Source organism: Salvelinus fontinalis, chromosome 6 (assembly GCF_029448725.1).
Source record: "Salvelinus fontinalis isolate EN_2023a chromosome 6, ASM2944872v1, whole genome shotgun sequence".
Taxonomy (NCBI): Eukaryota; Metazoa; Chordata; class Actinopteri; order Salmoniformes; family Salmonidae; genus Salvelinus; species Salvelinus fontinalis.
Window position 1 is genome coordinate 15,382,340 of NC_074670.1, and position 16,500 is coordinate 15,398,839.

Consider the following 16,500-nt stretch of genomic DNA (forward strand, 5'->3'; position numbering starts at 1 on the left):
ATTTGTGGAAGGTTCTGTAGCATTCTTATATTACATTTGATAGTTTTTTTTATTTGAGACCTGATTAATCCAGTCCCAATCCTAAACAAGGGAATGCAATAGCAGTGGCTTGGAGGTACTGCTATTCTACCATGTCCTATTCACCTGCCTAAATGAATCCAATCGATCTGCCGCAGCAAAGGTATTCCACCTTGTCTGATGTTCTTTTTGGGGGGGACCGCACTCTGCAGTAAAACGGGCGGCGTCACTCCAAATGCGCCAGGTAACTGTCGCAAACTAGTGATGTCATCATGCGCCCCCCTAACCCCGTTGTTTCTTTGTCGACACTGTCGCTATCAAGCAGGAACTCGGACTGATACAAAGCTTCAATCGCAAACCCAGGTAAATTAATTACATTTTGAACTCTATTTTTACCTTTCGTGTTAGTTCAATTGAGATCTATATTTGGTTTCGCGCTAACTGCATCGCTTACAAATGCGACTATGGTTGTTTGCACGCTTGTGCCGCAGTGATGCTCAATCAATGCTAACGTTAGCTAGAAAGCTATATAGCTAGCTAGTCAATCCGCGCTATGCATAATTGTCATTATTTTCACTGCATTTGACGTCGCGTTGCATAGTTGTTTACACTTGGGAGTTGATTGGGAAAGTGTTTCTGGAACAAATCGACAGTTGTGCATGTTATTTGCGATACACAAACGCGGTTCTACGTTACCTAGCTAGTGAACCCGCTTGGAGCCTCCATCTGCGCAATATCTTGTTCGGAACATGCGTGCGCAGTATTAACGACAACCAGTTGAGTTGATCTCTGCGGCGGGTTGCTGAGAGAAATTAAATATTTACCAGGGTATTCAATGTGTAGCGTCAGTTAAAACCAGGATAGCTTAGCTAATTTCAGGTTATATTCATGGAGGACTTCAGTCAGGGGATAAACACCTGTGTGAGAGCGACAGTAAGAAGGGAATTGAGGATTAAGGGGGATTTACTGAAAAACGGCTGTAAAATGACCAATTGGATCCTATGTCCATCCAGCGACAGACATCGTTGGGGGTCGGAGGCGGGATGAAATTGCACACTGATAGTTGATCCTCCTACTGTCCTCCTAGCTAACTAGTTGTGCGGGGTTCACTTTGACTGGGGAGATTGAAAATTGTGTACATCAGAACCGTCCCATAGAAAAAATAAACATGGGAAGGTTATTCAGGGGCGTCCTTAGTTCTACACTCAAGCTGATGGCAGCAGTGATTATTAGTTAAGTTTTATAAACATTTTCAACCGCGCCAGAGATAATTAACAGACATGCTCTCGCGTGGCTGTGTTTGATTGACCATTGAATGCATGCATGCGTATCCCTGCGTGATGGAATTGGGTTTGATGCTGCGTTCATAACTGGGAACTCTGAAATCTCATACCTCAGTGCGTTCAGAGACAACTGGGAACTCGGGGGGGAAAAAAGAGCTCCGACTAGGAAAAAATAGTTTTGAACGGTCATCCAAGTCGGAAACACGGGCATCTTTCTAGAGCTCCGACCTCAAGATTACTGACGTCATTATTTGACCTCGTTTTTTTTTTACCCCTGAGTTTCCAGTTGTCTTGAAAGCACTAATGTCTGGGTACAGTGGCCACGAGCTATATCCGGCAGCTGCTGCTTGTCTCAATTAAACTGTTCTGCTTGTGTTTTTGTCACAACAATAGTTTCACGCAACAGCAGTTGTGAGACATGACAACTAAGAGGCGATCTTGAATGATCATATTTTGTTACTTTTTTTTAGGGGGGGGGGGGGGGGGTTGAATGTTTTGGAGTTTGCCTATGCATATATAGGCATCATTTCTGAAGGCTTTCTTGTCCAGATTGATATTTTCTAAAATGTAATTGTAATTGTCTGTCTGGAGGTGATGCATTTTATAATAAATATTGGCTTACTGGATAATAAATAGAAATAACGATTGCCTCCGCATTTCAATCAATATACTGTATCCTCTAACAAGAAATACATCCTGTTTGACAGAACACTACGGCACATTTTCATTCACATGACAAGGACCGATTATTTTTTAATAATTTGACATAATTATATTATAAAATCCACATGTTGTGATAAAAATAAATTTGATGTACATCCAAGTATTCAAACAGCCTAGGCCTTGGTACCTTGATCTTGCACCAGTTTTGGCTACATTCTTACTCTAGCTAGTGAAACCTATGATAAACTATTGCATCACGTGACTCGCCCAGACTTGCTACAGAGCGTGTCTAGAGAAAGGAAAACGAAACTATTCTGCCCCTTCGTGCTGTTTCTCGTGTTAAGAAACTGTAAATGCAGACTTTCTATGCGTTTATAATAGGCCTATCCATAATTTCACATTGTAACGTCTGGTATAAGTATCTTGAATGGTAGGTACTAGATGTCCCTTTGAAATTGAGAAGCGCTCGTGCGGTATGTAAAAAAACAGTTTTTGGGGGATGGTAAAATACATAGAATTTTGAGAAATATAGCCAACTAGTTGAATTACTTTTGTATTTTGATAGAACGTAACTGTTTATCTCTAGACTGTTTGAAGTGTAGTCAACTTCTGACCCCGGTAGCACGCGCGCAGACCTCAAGATCTCTGCCATTCAAAAGTGACTGAAACCTACTCGCCTTTCAGCCGCCTTCAGGCCAGGTGTTAAGTCTGTGTTTTATCCCTCAAACTTTCAGGTACGTTCATTGAATTAGTTAAAGGCTTTCTACTGTCATGGAGTCGTTTATGCAACCCACTAAGCATGAACTTGATTTATAACACTTTGACCAGGGCGTATACCCTAATTCTGTAATTCAAATAGAAATGACTCATCAATAATCCAGGAACGGGAACATACCGAAAACAAGGCCAAACTGTCTGGTCCATGGGCGAAAGACGTACTAATATTTAATGCGCAGCTCTGAATATTCATATTGCCCATGGAAGGAGCAGAGGCAACTGAATTGAGCCATGCTGGGTTGTTATTTTGGCCGTCAGTTGCCGGCTTGCATTAGGGTCCGCCAGATCCCGCTTTGACCCGGGGGCACCGGACCCAGTGCTGCTGCTGCTGTCCGTTAACATTGCGGTGAAATAACTCGCTCCCGCTCGTCGTTATATTATTATTAATATGGTGGCATTCATAGCAATCGTTTCGGGAGCAGCATGACAGACAAGTTTATGTTGACTAGCACCATGCCTGGCAGGGCTGAAATCTGAGGAGCAGGGTTGAGTGTCTTCCTGTGGTCAGTGACAGATATCATCGAGTGCAGGGAAGAAGCTTTGTGGTACGGCATTTTGAATCAAAATACCCCCCCATCATATTCTATGCCCTACAGATTTATATGTAATTGGCATGAAATTACTAGTGCGTATTAATTATTTTAGCCGAGAAAATAATCAGCAAATTAATGTTTTTTATTGAATGTCAGGTTTGCTGTACTAGAAGGTGCCCATAATATGAAAAGGTATTTAAAATATTCCTGTATGTTCTATGGCAAGAAGTCGGTGCTCAACCAACGTGATCAGAGGTGCAACCTGTGTAGACATCATTGGACTCTCATTAGCACCACCAGCTGAAGAGATTCCCCTAATTGTCTTCCCCATGCCCTACACAAACTTGTCCATTCCCGTTGCGATTATTCTCAAGAAGGCCATTGAAGGCTGAAACGTCAATCTTTTAAAGTTGTCTAATAAAACAACTTATTTTTAATGGTGAGCGAGCGTTACTCCTTTTCCGCTCCAATGTGTGTTCTATAGCCAACCTTTTATCAGGTTCAACATCTATTACTTATTTGCTGTGTGTTTAGTCAGTCAAAAGTTAGTGGAGCAACTCCTGTCCTTCACTGACCACCTTGAATCTTTTCTTTCCTTCTGCCTTTCACTTTCCCTTCCTATGTGAAGCTGCAAATCATCCTTAAACCACAAATACAACACTTAAGCCACAACCATGAATTATAAATTTCTGACCTTTTATACATGGATCTCTTTGCGGCCAATTGGGTCCAACAGCATGTGACAGGATGAAGTACAGTGAGACTGTGTAGTGTGTAAAAACATATATATATTTGTCATAAGCCCTTGATCTACTCTTTCTGTGTTTTTCTCCTGCCCTTTTTCCATTTCCATCAGGATTTTCCACAAGATTTTGACCAGTCTTATGTCCCTAGTTTCTTCTTCATATTGCTTTATATTTGGCTCTTTATTTTTTATTTCATGGCTCTTTTCCTCACCCACTCAGTCACTTTTGCTTTCGCTCACACCCATCTCGTCCTCTCTCTCAGGTGCTGACTGCCACTTTGCAATCATCGCCCACCCGGCTATTCTGCCAGGCTGTGTTGCCTCAGTATCCAACACAGAGACGCATCCTCCTATCTGCTGCGTAACAGGCGGCCCTGGTCCCCCCTCAACCTGCCCCCTGCGCTATGAGCAGAGGACGAGGAGGGCCCCCCATAGAGCATTACCACCGACCCCCTCTTCCCCAACTGCAGGCTAAGCAACAATACTACAGAGCTGGACCCCTGGGATTTCACCCCAGAGCCCCTCCACAACAGGCCCCACACCCAAACGTCCATTCATACCTAGGCCCAGTCCCCCCTCTAGTACCACCCAGTGCCCACTCTCAGCCTCTCTACCCCTCCGCCCCTCCCCCACCCGGTCACAGCCCAGCCCTGAGTCAGCAGAGCTCTTGTCCCAGTGGTCCTAACTCCTTCAGGCAGCAGCAGGTCCACTTCCTGAGGGGACAGAACACTGAGGCTCCCCAGTTTAGGGTGAGCCCCAGAGGGGCGCAGAGCTTGGGTCGAGGGGGACCGAACGGACTCTATAACGAATCAAACCAGGCCCAGGCAGGGTACAGCAGATACTCCCAAAACAGCTCTAGGGGGAGAGGGGGATACAGCAGCGAGCGAGGCAGAGGGAACGGTAGGGACTTCGGGTACCCACCCAGTCGAGGACCAACCGGCCCTAGATTCTGGAACCAGAAGCAGACTTCAAACCAAAAGCAAGGCTTTAACAGACAGTGGAGCCTTCATGCAGACTGTGCTGACAGGCCGTCTTTCTCAGAAGGCTTTCAGAGTTTATCCTTAGACAGGGAGAGGTCCTACAGAGGAAGAGTTGACAGAGGCGACAGCTTTGACAAAGCTTCTGTCTGTAGTAGTAATAATTCAAACAACAAGAGTGCCCCTACGTTTCAGCCACCCGACATCCGAGAGCAAGTTTTGCAAGCCTTGGCAGATTTGAGCCCCGGTGAGAAGCTACAAGCAAAGTGTTTGGCCAAAACGCTGCGGTGCCCCAAAAAGTTTATCAACCAGGCCCTTTACGGTCTCGAGCGTGATAAGAAAGCTTCAAAACACGGTGAAAGTCCTCCAGAGTGGACTGTCTACGTAGAACCACAGGAAGAACCGGAAAGTAGAGATTCTGATCCGGAAAGCCCACGTTCCCTACCGAGGGAACATTCTGTGGAGTCACAGGAAAGGCCTTCAGAAGAAGATTGCTCTCACTTCCTGTCTGTGAAGGAGGAGGACGTTGTCATCGCGGCTGAGATCCAGCAAGTTGAAGCGAAGGGTCCTGAGGGCGACAAAGAAGAAGATTACTACGTAGAATCCGATTCACACTCCTCTTCCTCAGAATCATCTGAGTCATATCGGCAACATTCCCAGTCCCAAACCCAACAGCCCAGTATCAACAGCAGCAGTAACGAAGAGCTTGACCTAGACCTTGACGAGAGCGACATGGCGGACTGCGGCAGTAATCAGAAGGAGTTGATCCTGCAGTATCTGCTGGAGGCAGGGGAGGCCACGGCCCTGGTGATCTCCAAGAACCTGGGCCTGAGGGGCGCCAAGCAGGTCAACCCCACCCTGTACGCCATGGAGAAGCAGGGCGACGTGAGCCGCAACGCAGAGGTGACCCCTCACATCTGGGAGCTATCTGTCCATCGCAGGGAGAGGATGGAGAGGAGCCTCAAGGCCGAGCGCAGCGCCCCTGCAAAGGTCGAAGGAATGGGGTCCGGATTCCAGGCGGTGCCACCCGGATTGGAGTGTCTGGAGGCCAACGCTGAGGCGGTAGGTGGACACTCTCACACAGCGAGGGGGGGGTGGGGTTGGGGAATTCATGGACGTCTTCCTGAATTTGGGAGACCCCCTCCCTCACTTGGAGCCCGTCTCCTACGAAGAGTTGGAAGGGGAGGATGAGTGTGGCAGTTACCCTAGTAACATAATGTTGGTTGTAACATTGAGGGGTGAACATAGCTCTGTAGATTCCGAGCTGAGAATGCCAGGTCTGGAGCCCTTCACCCCGCCTGACACCGATCCCACTGACCCTCCAACTTCTGCTCCACTTCTTTCTTTCCTTACCTACTTCCTCCTCTTCATCCCTCTATCAGGAGGATGAGTCGAACGGAGGGCAGTGGGCGACCGACGATATCCCCGAATTCCTCAACGCCATCAGCCGGGATGGAGGGGGGACAGTAGCAGTCTCCCTGGCAGCGCCCCCACCTCAGAACCTCCGTGCCAAGCTCCAGGAGGTGAGGACCAAGAACCCCGTCAGCGGCCTGATGGAGTTTGCCCAGTACCAGGGACACAATTGCGAGTTCCTGCTCCTCGACCAATCAGGGCCCTCACATGACCCCAGGTCAGTGATGTCATAATGTTCCCAACCAATCATGGTTGGCCGTTGCTGGTATGTCTAAGAGGAAACTAGCTGATTGATTTAGCAAATTCATGAAAAAAATTGCATGAGAAAGTGTGACGAAGAAATATCAAAAAATGTGTTGTCCCTGCTCTTTCTCGCTACCTCACTCCCTTGTATTTTTCTCCCTCTCAGATTCCGTATGCAGGTCATGTTGGACGGCAGGTTGTTTCCTGTTGCTGAGGCATCTAATAAAAAGGTGGCTAAGAAAGATGCTGCCGCAGCAACCCTGAGGATTCTGCTGCGTGAGATAGAGGGGGGAGGGGCAGAGGAGGGGCTCACTGCAGGGGTGGACCAGGCCATGGACCCCACCTCTGACGTCCCTGTAAGTCTGAAGTGTGTTTGTGTGTGTGTGGTTAGTAATAATCAATGTGCTCTGTTGTGGTTGATTGTGTTCTAAAGGGCAAAGATTTATGTCTCTTTTTCAATCCTTTTATAACTCTCTGCTCTCTCCCTCCCTCGCTGTCTCGCTCTCCCTCTTGATCTCCCTCTCTGTCAGGAGGTAGTGGAGGGTCCGCCCCAGGCCCTGTCCCGTTCCCTGCCGGGGGGTAAGAACCCCGTGTCCATGCTGATGGAGTACAGTCAGCGCACTGGAAACCCCATCGAGTTCATCAACACTGGACAGGAGGGCCCACCTCACGACCCACGGTATCCATCTGTCTACATCCTTCTCATCAGGGATGGGGTCAATTCGAAATGAAGTCAGTCAATTTAGGAAATAAACTGACATTCCAATTCAATAATTGAAAAAATAGCATCCATTTCCAATGATTTCTCTATAAACTGAAAAGGAGAAGCTATTTATTTCAAGTTTTTCCATTTTTGAATTTAAATTCAAATCACTTCCTGAATTGAGTGACTTCAATTCGAATTGAGCCCAACCCTGCTTCTCATTTTTCTCTCCCTGGTTCTCTCTTCTATAGATAAATGAATCTTTAGGAAGGTGGGCCTGCCCTCACCTCTCTCCCTCGGGAGCAGTTCTGTATGTCCTGGATGACTTTGATACTGCAGCAGTCTGCTGACTGGATGATACAACAGCACCTCTGTCTCTCTCTGCATATAACCTTCCCCTAGGCACCTACAGTACTGTCCCGCAGTAATCTGATACTGGGAAGTGTGACCATCTTTGTCCCTCTCTTTCCCTCCTCTTCCTGAGTGCTGTAGTCTCTGTGAAGCAGATTCACAGCTCAACTCTGATGCCCCCATGTGGTTAGAGAGGAATGTCCTCTTACCTCTCACCGATGTATGTTTAGGATGTATAAGTTAGTCTCTGCTCCCTCCTCCTCAGGTTCATGTTCAGGGTGAAGATAGGGGAAAGCCTGTGTGCTGAGAGCTCAGCACCCAGTAAGAAGGCTGCCAGGCAGCTGGCTGCAGAGGAGGCAGTCAAGGAGTTAATGGCCGACGGGAGACTGCAGCTCAACAAGGTGAGTAAAGGACTCAAACATGGGACTGAAAGACGTTTAAACTAAATGGATGGGTCCCTGAAAAATACACTACCCCATCTATTTAGGATTTAGGCTTGACAAGCTAGCTAGCTGTTTAGCTATGGACTGGCAGAATGTCATAAGACACAGGCATGTGGCCTTCTCTCATTGTGCCTCCGGGCCGTGATTCTAAGAAAAGATCCTCCGAACACTAAGATCACTCTTCCCTCCTCCTCTCCTCCATCTTTTCACTGCCTTATCTCTCTTCTCCCTCGCTCTCCATTACCCCGTCCTCTCCAGCCCCAGTTTCCCCTGTGTCTGTCTGGTGATGAAGGGGGCTTCATGCCCGCTTGCCCCTCCCTGCCCCCGCTGACAGAGGAGGAGCTGCGTTCTGCCCACGAGGCGGGGGTTGGTGACCTCATCAGCCACCTAAACAACAACGCCGTGTCAGGCCTGCTGGAGTACGCCCGGGCCAGGGGCTTCGCTGCAGAGATACGACTGGTCGGGCAGTCAGGACCACCGCACGAGCCCAAGTCAGTACACACATTCTTGCCCACATACACTAACATACACACTCTAAAGGGTCATTCAGAGTCCACAGCTGCAGAGCTGTGGTAGTCTGGCGGTCCATTGTGACATATATAACACTATGAAAGCTAACGGTTGAATATTGTAAAACGCGGCTGTGCAAACATGGATGTTTAACTCTTCTCTCTCAGGTTTACCTACCAGGCTAAGCTAGGGGGGCGCTGGTTCCCTCCTGTCTGTGCTTCCAATAAGAAGCAAGGGAAACAGGAAGCAGCTGATGCAGCTCTGAGGGTTCTGATTGGAGAGGCAGAGAAGGCTGCCCGCACCGGGGAACTGACCCCTGCAGAGGTCAATTTACCTCTATTACTATAGTACTTTTTAAAACTCTGGGTCAGGACCCACACTGGGCTTTGGGTGTGTTAGAGGTGGGTCGGGAGTGAGGAGAATCACACACTATTTCCTCTTCATTTGGGTTGCTGGGAGATTATTTTGGGTCACGGGAGGACAGTGATTTTCTCATTGGGTCTCGGGCTAAAAAAGTTGAATGCCTGCTATACTATGAATACACTGTTAATACTGTGATTCTGCTAGAACCTACTTCTGTGACTGGTGGGCCGTCCATAACCTGTTATTGTTTCTGTCTCTAGCTGCCACTGAGTGGTGGGACAATCCATGACCAGATCGCCATGTTGAGTCACCAGCGCTTCAACGCCCTCACCACACGCATACAGCACAGTCTTCTGGGAAGGAAGATCCTCGCCACCATCGTCATGAAGAGGGGGGAAGGGCTGGGGACCGTGGTCAGCCTGGGAACAGGTACCTGCCGTGTGTGTGTACGCGAGAGAAAATAACAAGCCTTTTGGGATGATTTTTGTCTCAACCTGTTGAGATAAAATAAATTTATTTATGTTTGTTTTTCTCCTCAGGAAATCGCTGTGTTAAAGGGGAGGAGCTGAGTCTTAAAGGGGACACCGTTAATGACTGCCACGCAGAAATCATCTCCAGAAGAGGATTTATCAGGTAGGAAGTTACTGCTGCTCATTCATCTTCCATTCTGTCCTTTTATATAACCACTCTTTTCCCCTTCCTCCTTTGCTCTTCGTTTTGATTCCTTTATAGCTACTCTCCCTGCCTTTCTGAAACCTCCCTCTCTCTCTACAGGGTGTCATATGTCAGCTGTGAAGTCATTACAGACTATGATGTGTGTTAATGTGTCTGTGGAGTCCATCTGGTTAGTTGTAGTGTATTAATGCCACTTCCCAGATCCTCTTTCTCCACCAGTCTCCCTTTATCTGTGTGTTGGATCCTGGACACTTTCACTGATCTGAATCACTCATGTGGATTCTACCTTTCATGTCACCCCCCCTCTCTCCAGGTTTCTGTATGCTGAGTTGCTGAAGCACTGTGAAGGATCAGAGGACAGCATATTTGAGCCAGCTGAGGAGAACAAGCTCCGGATCAAACCTGACACCACCTTCCACCTCTATATCAGGTGGGCCTACGGAAGATGTCTCTTCCTCGCTGTTTGACCCTTCAACCCATGGCTCATTCTTCTCCACCTACTGTCTTCTCTCCCCTTTCCTTCTGTGCCCTGGAATTCAACTGGGCCACCAACCCACCCCCACACACACGTGGTTCTAGGAGTTTGAGAAGCAAGCGTTTTTTTTTCTGCATAGAAAAGTCTTGGGCGGGCTGCTTAAGTGTTTTCGGGCCACTTATGTCAAAACAGTAAAATATTTTTTTTTATGTTTAGATAATGATTTCCGGGGTGGAAAAACGTTGTCAATGTAAACTTAAGACTAAAACCAGATATAAAGTATGTAGAAAAGATAATGGGGTTATATGTTCTATAATAAGATCTTCTTTGAGAACTAACAATGACCCAAATAACAGCTAGACAGTCAGGGGGAATACAAAATTCCCCAAATGATGCACTCAGGAGGATTTTTGTCGTGGCATGGGGCCACATTGATTTTGTTATAACGTTTGAGTCCCTCAGTTCAAATAAGCCATGAAAAAATGTGTAGAATTGAAAATTGTCACTGGCAAACGGGGGGCTCTAAAAATTAGTTGGCGACCCCGCCGTTGGCCACGCCCACCACCTAAGCCTCATTTTGATCCAGAAAAACCCAGAAAGATACTTCTAGTTAATGAACTGCTCCTATCCACACACGTATATATATATCTCTCTCTCTACCTCTCTCTCGCTCTACCTCTCTCTCGCTCTACCTCTCTCTCGCTCTATCTCTCTACACCACTCTACCCCTCTACCTCTCTCGCGCTCTACCTCTCTCGCGCTCTACCTCTCTCGCGCTCTACCTCTCTCGCGCTCTACCTCTCTCGCGCTCTACCTCTCTCGCGCTCTACCTCTCTCGCGCTCTACCTCTACACCGCGCTCTACCTCTACACCGCGCTCTACCTCTACACCGCGCTCTACCTCTACACCGCGCTCTACCTCTACACCGCGCTCTACCTCTACACCGCGCTCTACCTCTACACCGCGCTCTACCTCTACACCGCGCTCTACCTCTACACCGCGCTCTACCTCTACACCGCGCTCTACCTCTACACCGCGCTCTACCTCTACACCGCGCTCTACCTCTACACCGCGCTCTACCTCTACACCGCGCTCTACCTCTACACCGCGCTCTACCTCTACACCGCGCTCTACCTCTACACCGCGCTCTACCTCTACACCGCGCTCTACCTCTACACCGCGCTCTACCTCTACACCGCGCTCTACCTCTCTCGCGCTCTACCTCTCTCGCGCTCTACCTCTCTCGCGCTCTACCTCTCTCGCGCTCTACCTCTCTCGCGCTCTACCTCTCTCGCGCTCTACCTCTCTCGCGCTCTACCTCTCTCGCGCTCTACCTCTCTCGCGCTCTACCTCTCTCGCGCTCTACCTCTCTCGCGCTCTACCTCTCTCGCGCTCTACCTCTCTCGCGCTCTACCTCTCTCGCGCTCTACCTCTCTCGCGCTCTACCTCTCTCGCGCTCTACCTCTCTCGCGCTCTACCTCTCTCGCGCTCTACCTCTCTACACCGCGCTCTACCTCTCTCGCGCTCTACCTCTCTACACCGCTCTCTCGCTTGGTCTCTACACCGCGCTCTACCGCTCTACCTCTCTCGCGCTCTACCTCTCTCGCGCTCTACCTCTCTCGCGCTCTACCTCTCTCGCGCTCTACCTCTCTCGCGCTCTACCTCTCTCGCGCTCTACCTCTCTCGCGCTCTACCTCTCTCGCGCTCTACCTCTCTCGCGCTCTACCTCTCTCGCGCTCTACCTCTCTCGCGCTCTACCTCTCTCGCGCTCTACCTCTCTCGCGCTCTACCTCTCTCGCGCTCTACCTCTCTACACCGCGCTCTACCTCTCACGCGCTCTACCTCTCTACACCGCGCTCTACCGCTCTCGCGCTCTACCTCTCTCTCACGCTCTTCCTCGTTCTCACTCTACCTCTTCCCCCCCTCGCGCTCTACCTCTTCCCCCCCCTCGCGCTCTACCTCTTCCCCCCCTCGCGCTCTACCTCTTCCCCCCCCTCGCGCTCTACCTCTTCCCCCCCCTCGCGCTCTACTTCTCCCCCTGTCCTCCAGTACTGCTCCGTGCGGAGACGGGGCGTTGTTTGATAAGTCGTGCAGCGAGGACGCGGGGGACGGCCAGGGCCACCAGCCCCTGTTTGAGAACGCCAAGCAGGGCAAGCTGCGCACCAAGGTGGAGAATGGTGAGTTACAGTCAGATGCCATCTGCAGGACCGTTCCATGAGGATCCCCTCTGTTACTGAGGACAAGCACATAGAGCCACCATGTTGCTTAACTCCCCTCTCTGCAGGCCAAACAGAGCAGGACTACATATTCACACATCTGCCTCCACAAACACACCTGCTAGAAAGCACAAATATCCCAATGGATTTGAATGTTCCAATCTAGAGCCTGGACTGTGTGCTTCTAGTGTACAACTATCACCTTGACCACTGGCTCTCTCATACACCCTATTCCTCAAACTGCACGGCTTTGTCTTTGGAGTCAAAAGTATGCTTCAAGGGTGTCTGTGCCATGTGTAGGTGAGGGCACCATCCCGGTAGAGTCATCGACCATCGTGCCCACCTGGGACGGCATCCAGCACGGCGAGCGTCTGAGGACCATGAGCTGCAGCGACAAGATCCTTCGCTGGAACGTCCTGGGTCTGCAGGGAGCCCTGCTCTCCAACTTCCTCCATCCTATCTACCTGGCTTCAATCACCTTGGGTGAGGAGGGAGGGCAGGAGGGAACGATTGGTGGAAGGAGAGATGAGGGAGGGTACAGTTAACATTTGAGGGAGGTTTGATTTGAAAAAGAGTGAGGGAGGATAGATTGAGTGTGGGAGTAAAGGGAGAGGGCGGTCAACGGTCACCGTTGGCTTCAGTCATGTTTAACAAACTCCACTCATAAGTAGACCACAGATCTCAATCCCAAACTACACTGTCCTTATACTGTAGGAATCATGTCCAGCTAACTATCCACCCAGACAGTCCCTGGCTGACACTGTCCTTATACTGTAGGAGTCATGTCCAGCTAACTATCCACCCAGACAGTCCCTGGCTGACTGTCCTTATACTGTAGGAGTCATGTCCAGCTAACTATCCACCCAGACAGTCCCTGGCTGACTGTCCTTATACTGTAGGAGTCATGTCCAGCTAACTATCCACCCAGACAGTCCCTGGCTGACTGTCCTTATACTGTAGGAATCATGTCCAGCTAACTATCCACCCAGACAGTCCCTGGCTGACTGTCCTTATACTGTAGGAGTCATGTCCAGCTAACTATCCACCCAGACAGTCCCTGGCTGACACTGTCCTTATACTGTAGGAGTCATGTCCAGCTAACTATCCACCCAGACAGTCCCTGGCTGACACTGTCCTTATACTGTAGGAGTCATGTCCAGCTAACTATCCACCCAGACAGTCCCTGGCTGACACTGTCCTTATACTGTAGGAGTCATGTCCAGCTAACTATCCACCCAGACAGTCCCTGGCTGACACTGTCCTTATACTGTAGGAGTCATGTCCAGCTAACTATCCACCCAGACAGTCCCTGGCTGACACTGTCCTTATACTGTAGGAGTCATGTCCAGCTAACTATCCACCCAGACAGTCCCTGGCTGACACTGTCCTTATACTGTAGGAATCATGTCCAGCTAACTATCCACCCAGACAGTCCCTGGCTGACACTGTCCTTATACTGTAGGAATCATGTCCAGCTAACTATCCACCCAGACAGTCCCTGGCTGACACTGTCCTTATACTGTAGGAATCATGTCCAGCTAACTATCCACCCAGACAGTCCCTGGCTGACTGTCCTTATACTGTAGGAATCATGTCCAGCTAACTATCCACCCAGACAGTCCCTGGCTGACACTGTCCTTATACTGTAGGAATCATGTCCAGCTAACTATCCACCCAGACAGTCCCTGGCTGACTCTGTCCTTATACTGTAGGAGTCATGTCCAGCTAACTATCCACCCAGACAGTCCCTGGCTGACACTGTCCTTATACTGTAGGAGTCATGTCCAGCTAACTATCCACCCAGACAGTCCCTGGCTGACTCTGTCCTTATACTGTAGGAGTCATGTCCAGCTAACTATCCACCCAGACAGTCCCTGGCTGACACTGTCCTTATACTGTAGGAGTCATGTCCAGCTAACTATCCACCCAGACAGTCCCTGGCTGACTCTGTCCTTATACTGTAGGAGTCATGTCCAGCTAACTATCCACCCAGACAGTCCCTGGCTGACTGTCCTTATACTGTAGGAATCATGTCCAGCTAACTATCCACCCAGACAGTCCCTGGCTGACACTGTCCTTATACTGTAGGAATCATGTCCAGCTAACTATCCACCCAGACAGTCCCTGGCTGACTGTCCTTATACTGTAGGAATCATGTCCAGCTAACTATCCACCCAGACAGTCCCTGGCTGACACTGTCCTTATACTGTAGGAATCATGTCCAGCTAACTATCCACCCAGACAGTCCCTGGCTGACTGTCCTTATACTGTAGGAATCATGTCCAGCTAACTATCCACCCAGACAGTCCCTGGCTGACTGTCCTTATACTGTAGGAGTCATGTCCAGCTAACTATCCACCCAGACAGTCCCTGGCTGACTGTCCTTATACTGTAGGAGTCATGTCCAGCTAACTATCCACCCAGACAGTCCCTGGCTGACTGTCCTTATACTGTAGGAGTCATGTCCAGCTAACTATCCACCCAGACAGCCCCTGGCTGACACTGTCCTTATACTGTACGAGTCATGTCCAGCTAACTATCCACCCAGACAGTCCCTGGCTGACACTGTCCTTATACTGTAGGAATCATGTCCAGCTAACTATCCACCCAGACAGTCCCTGGCTGACACTGTCCTTATACTGTAGGAATCATGTCCAGCTAACTATCCACCCAGACAGTCCCTGGCTGACTCTGTCCTTATACTGTAGGAGTCATGTCCAGCTAACTATCCACCCAGACAGTCCCTGGCTGACACTGTCCTTATACTGTAGGAGTCATGTCCAGCTAACTATCCACCCAGACAGTCCCTGGCTGACTCTGTCCTTATACTGTAGGAGTCATGTCCAGCTAACTATCCACCCAGACAGTCCCTGGCTGACACTGTCCTTATACTGTAGGAGTCATGTCCAGCTAACTATCCACCCAGACAGTCCCTGGCTGACTCTGTCCTTATACTGTAGGAGTCATGTCCAGCTAACTATCCACCCAGACAGTCCCTGGCTGACTGTCCTTATACTGTAGGAATCATGTCCAGCTAACTATCCACCCAGACAGTCCCTGGCTGACACTGTCCTTATACTGTAGGAATCATGTCCAGCTAACTATCCACCCAGACAGTCCCTGGCTGACTGTCCTTATACTGTAGGAATCATGTCCAGCTAACTATCCACCCAGACAGTCCCTGGCTGACACTGTCCTTATACTGTAGGAATCATGTCCAGCTAACTATCCACCCAGACAGTCCCTGGCTGACTGTCCTTATACTGTAGGAATCATGTCCAGCTAACTATCCACCCAGACAGTCCCTGGCTGACTGTCCTTATACTGTAGGAGTCATGTCCAGCTAACTATCCACCCAGACAGTCCCTGGCTGACTGTCCTTATACTGTAGGAGTCATGTCCAGCTAACTATCCACCCAGACAGTCCCTGGCTGACTGTCCTTATACTGTAGGAGTCATGTCCAGCTAACTATCCACCCAGACAGTCCCTGGCTGACTGTCCTTATACTGTAGGAATCATGTCCAGCTAACTATCCACCCAGACAGTCCCTGGCTGACACTGTCCTTATACTGTAGGAGTCATGTCCAGCTAACTATCCACCCAGACAGTCCCTGGCTGACTGTCCTTATACTGTAGGAGTCATGTCCAGCTAACTATCCACCCAGACAGTCCCTGGCTGACTGTCCTTATACTGTAGGAATCATGTCCAGCTAACTATCCACCCAGACAGTCCCTGGCTGACACTGTCCTTATACTGTAGGAGTCATGTCCAGCTAACTATCCACCCAGACAGTCCCTGGCTGACATTGTCCTTATACTGTAGGAATCATGTCCAGCTAACTATCCACCCAGACAGTCCCTGGCTGACACTGTCCTTATACTGTAGGAATCATGTCCAGCTAACTATCCACCCAGACAGTCCCTGGCTGACACTGTCCTTATACTGTAGGAATCATGTCCAGCTAACTATCCACCCAGACAGTCCCTGGCTGACTCTGTCCTTATACTGTAGGAGTCATGTCCAGCTAACTATCCACCCAGACAGTCCCTGGCTGACACTGTCCTTATACTGTAGGAGTCATGTCCAGCTAACTATCCACCCAGACAGTCC

The 16,500-nt window shown here is 49.4% G+C and overlaps 1 protein-coding gene across 5 annotated transcripts in view; it reads left to right on the forward strand.

Annotated features, from left to right (window-relative positions):
- Positions 1 to 275: 275 nt before the first annotated feature.
- The window catches only part of LOC129857141 (double-stranded RNA-specific adenosine deaminase-like), a 40,554-nt gene continuing 24,329 nt past the window's right edge, over positions 276 to 16,500 (forward strand). For 2 of the 5 annotated variants that reach the window (XM_055925095.1, XM_055925099.1), the window contains exons 1-13: positions 276 to 381; positions 4,283 to 6,058; positions 6,379 to 6,626; positions 6,819 to 7,008; positions 7,183 to 7,331; positions 7,972 to 8,107; positions 8,408 to 8,640; positions 8,827 to 8,983; positions 9,283 to 9,451; positions 9,562 to 9,655; positions 10,011 to 10,127; positions 12,222 to 12,349; positions 12,689 to 12,871. In XM_055925095.1, coding sequence (XP_055781070.1) covers positions 4,424 to 6,058; positions 6,379 to 6,626; positions 6,819 to 7,008; positions 7,183 to 7,331; positions 7,972 to 8,107; positions 8,408 to 8,640; positions 8,827 to 8,983; positions 9,283 to 9,451; positions 9,562 to 9,655; positions 10,011 to 10,127; positions 12,222 to 12,349; positions 12,689 to 12,871 — 3,439 coding nt within the window. In that variant the 5' untranslated portion in view covers positions 276 to 381; positions 4,283 to 4,423. Of the gene's footprint in view, positions 382 to 2,179; positions 2,699 to 4,130; positions 6,059 to 6,378; positions 6,627 to 6,818; positions 7,009 to 7,182; positions 7,332 to 7,971; positions 8,108 to 8,407; positions 8,641 to 8,826; positions 8,984 to 9,282; positions 9,452 to 9,561; positions 9,656 to 10,010; positions 10,128 to 12,221; positions 12,350 to 12,688; positions 12,872 to 16,500 lie in introns of those variants that run through there. The other 3 variants (XM_055925096.1, XM_055925097.1, XM_055925098.1) reach the window with 3 other exon arrangements.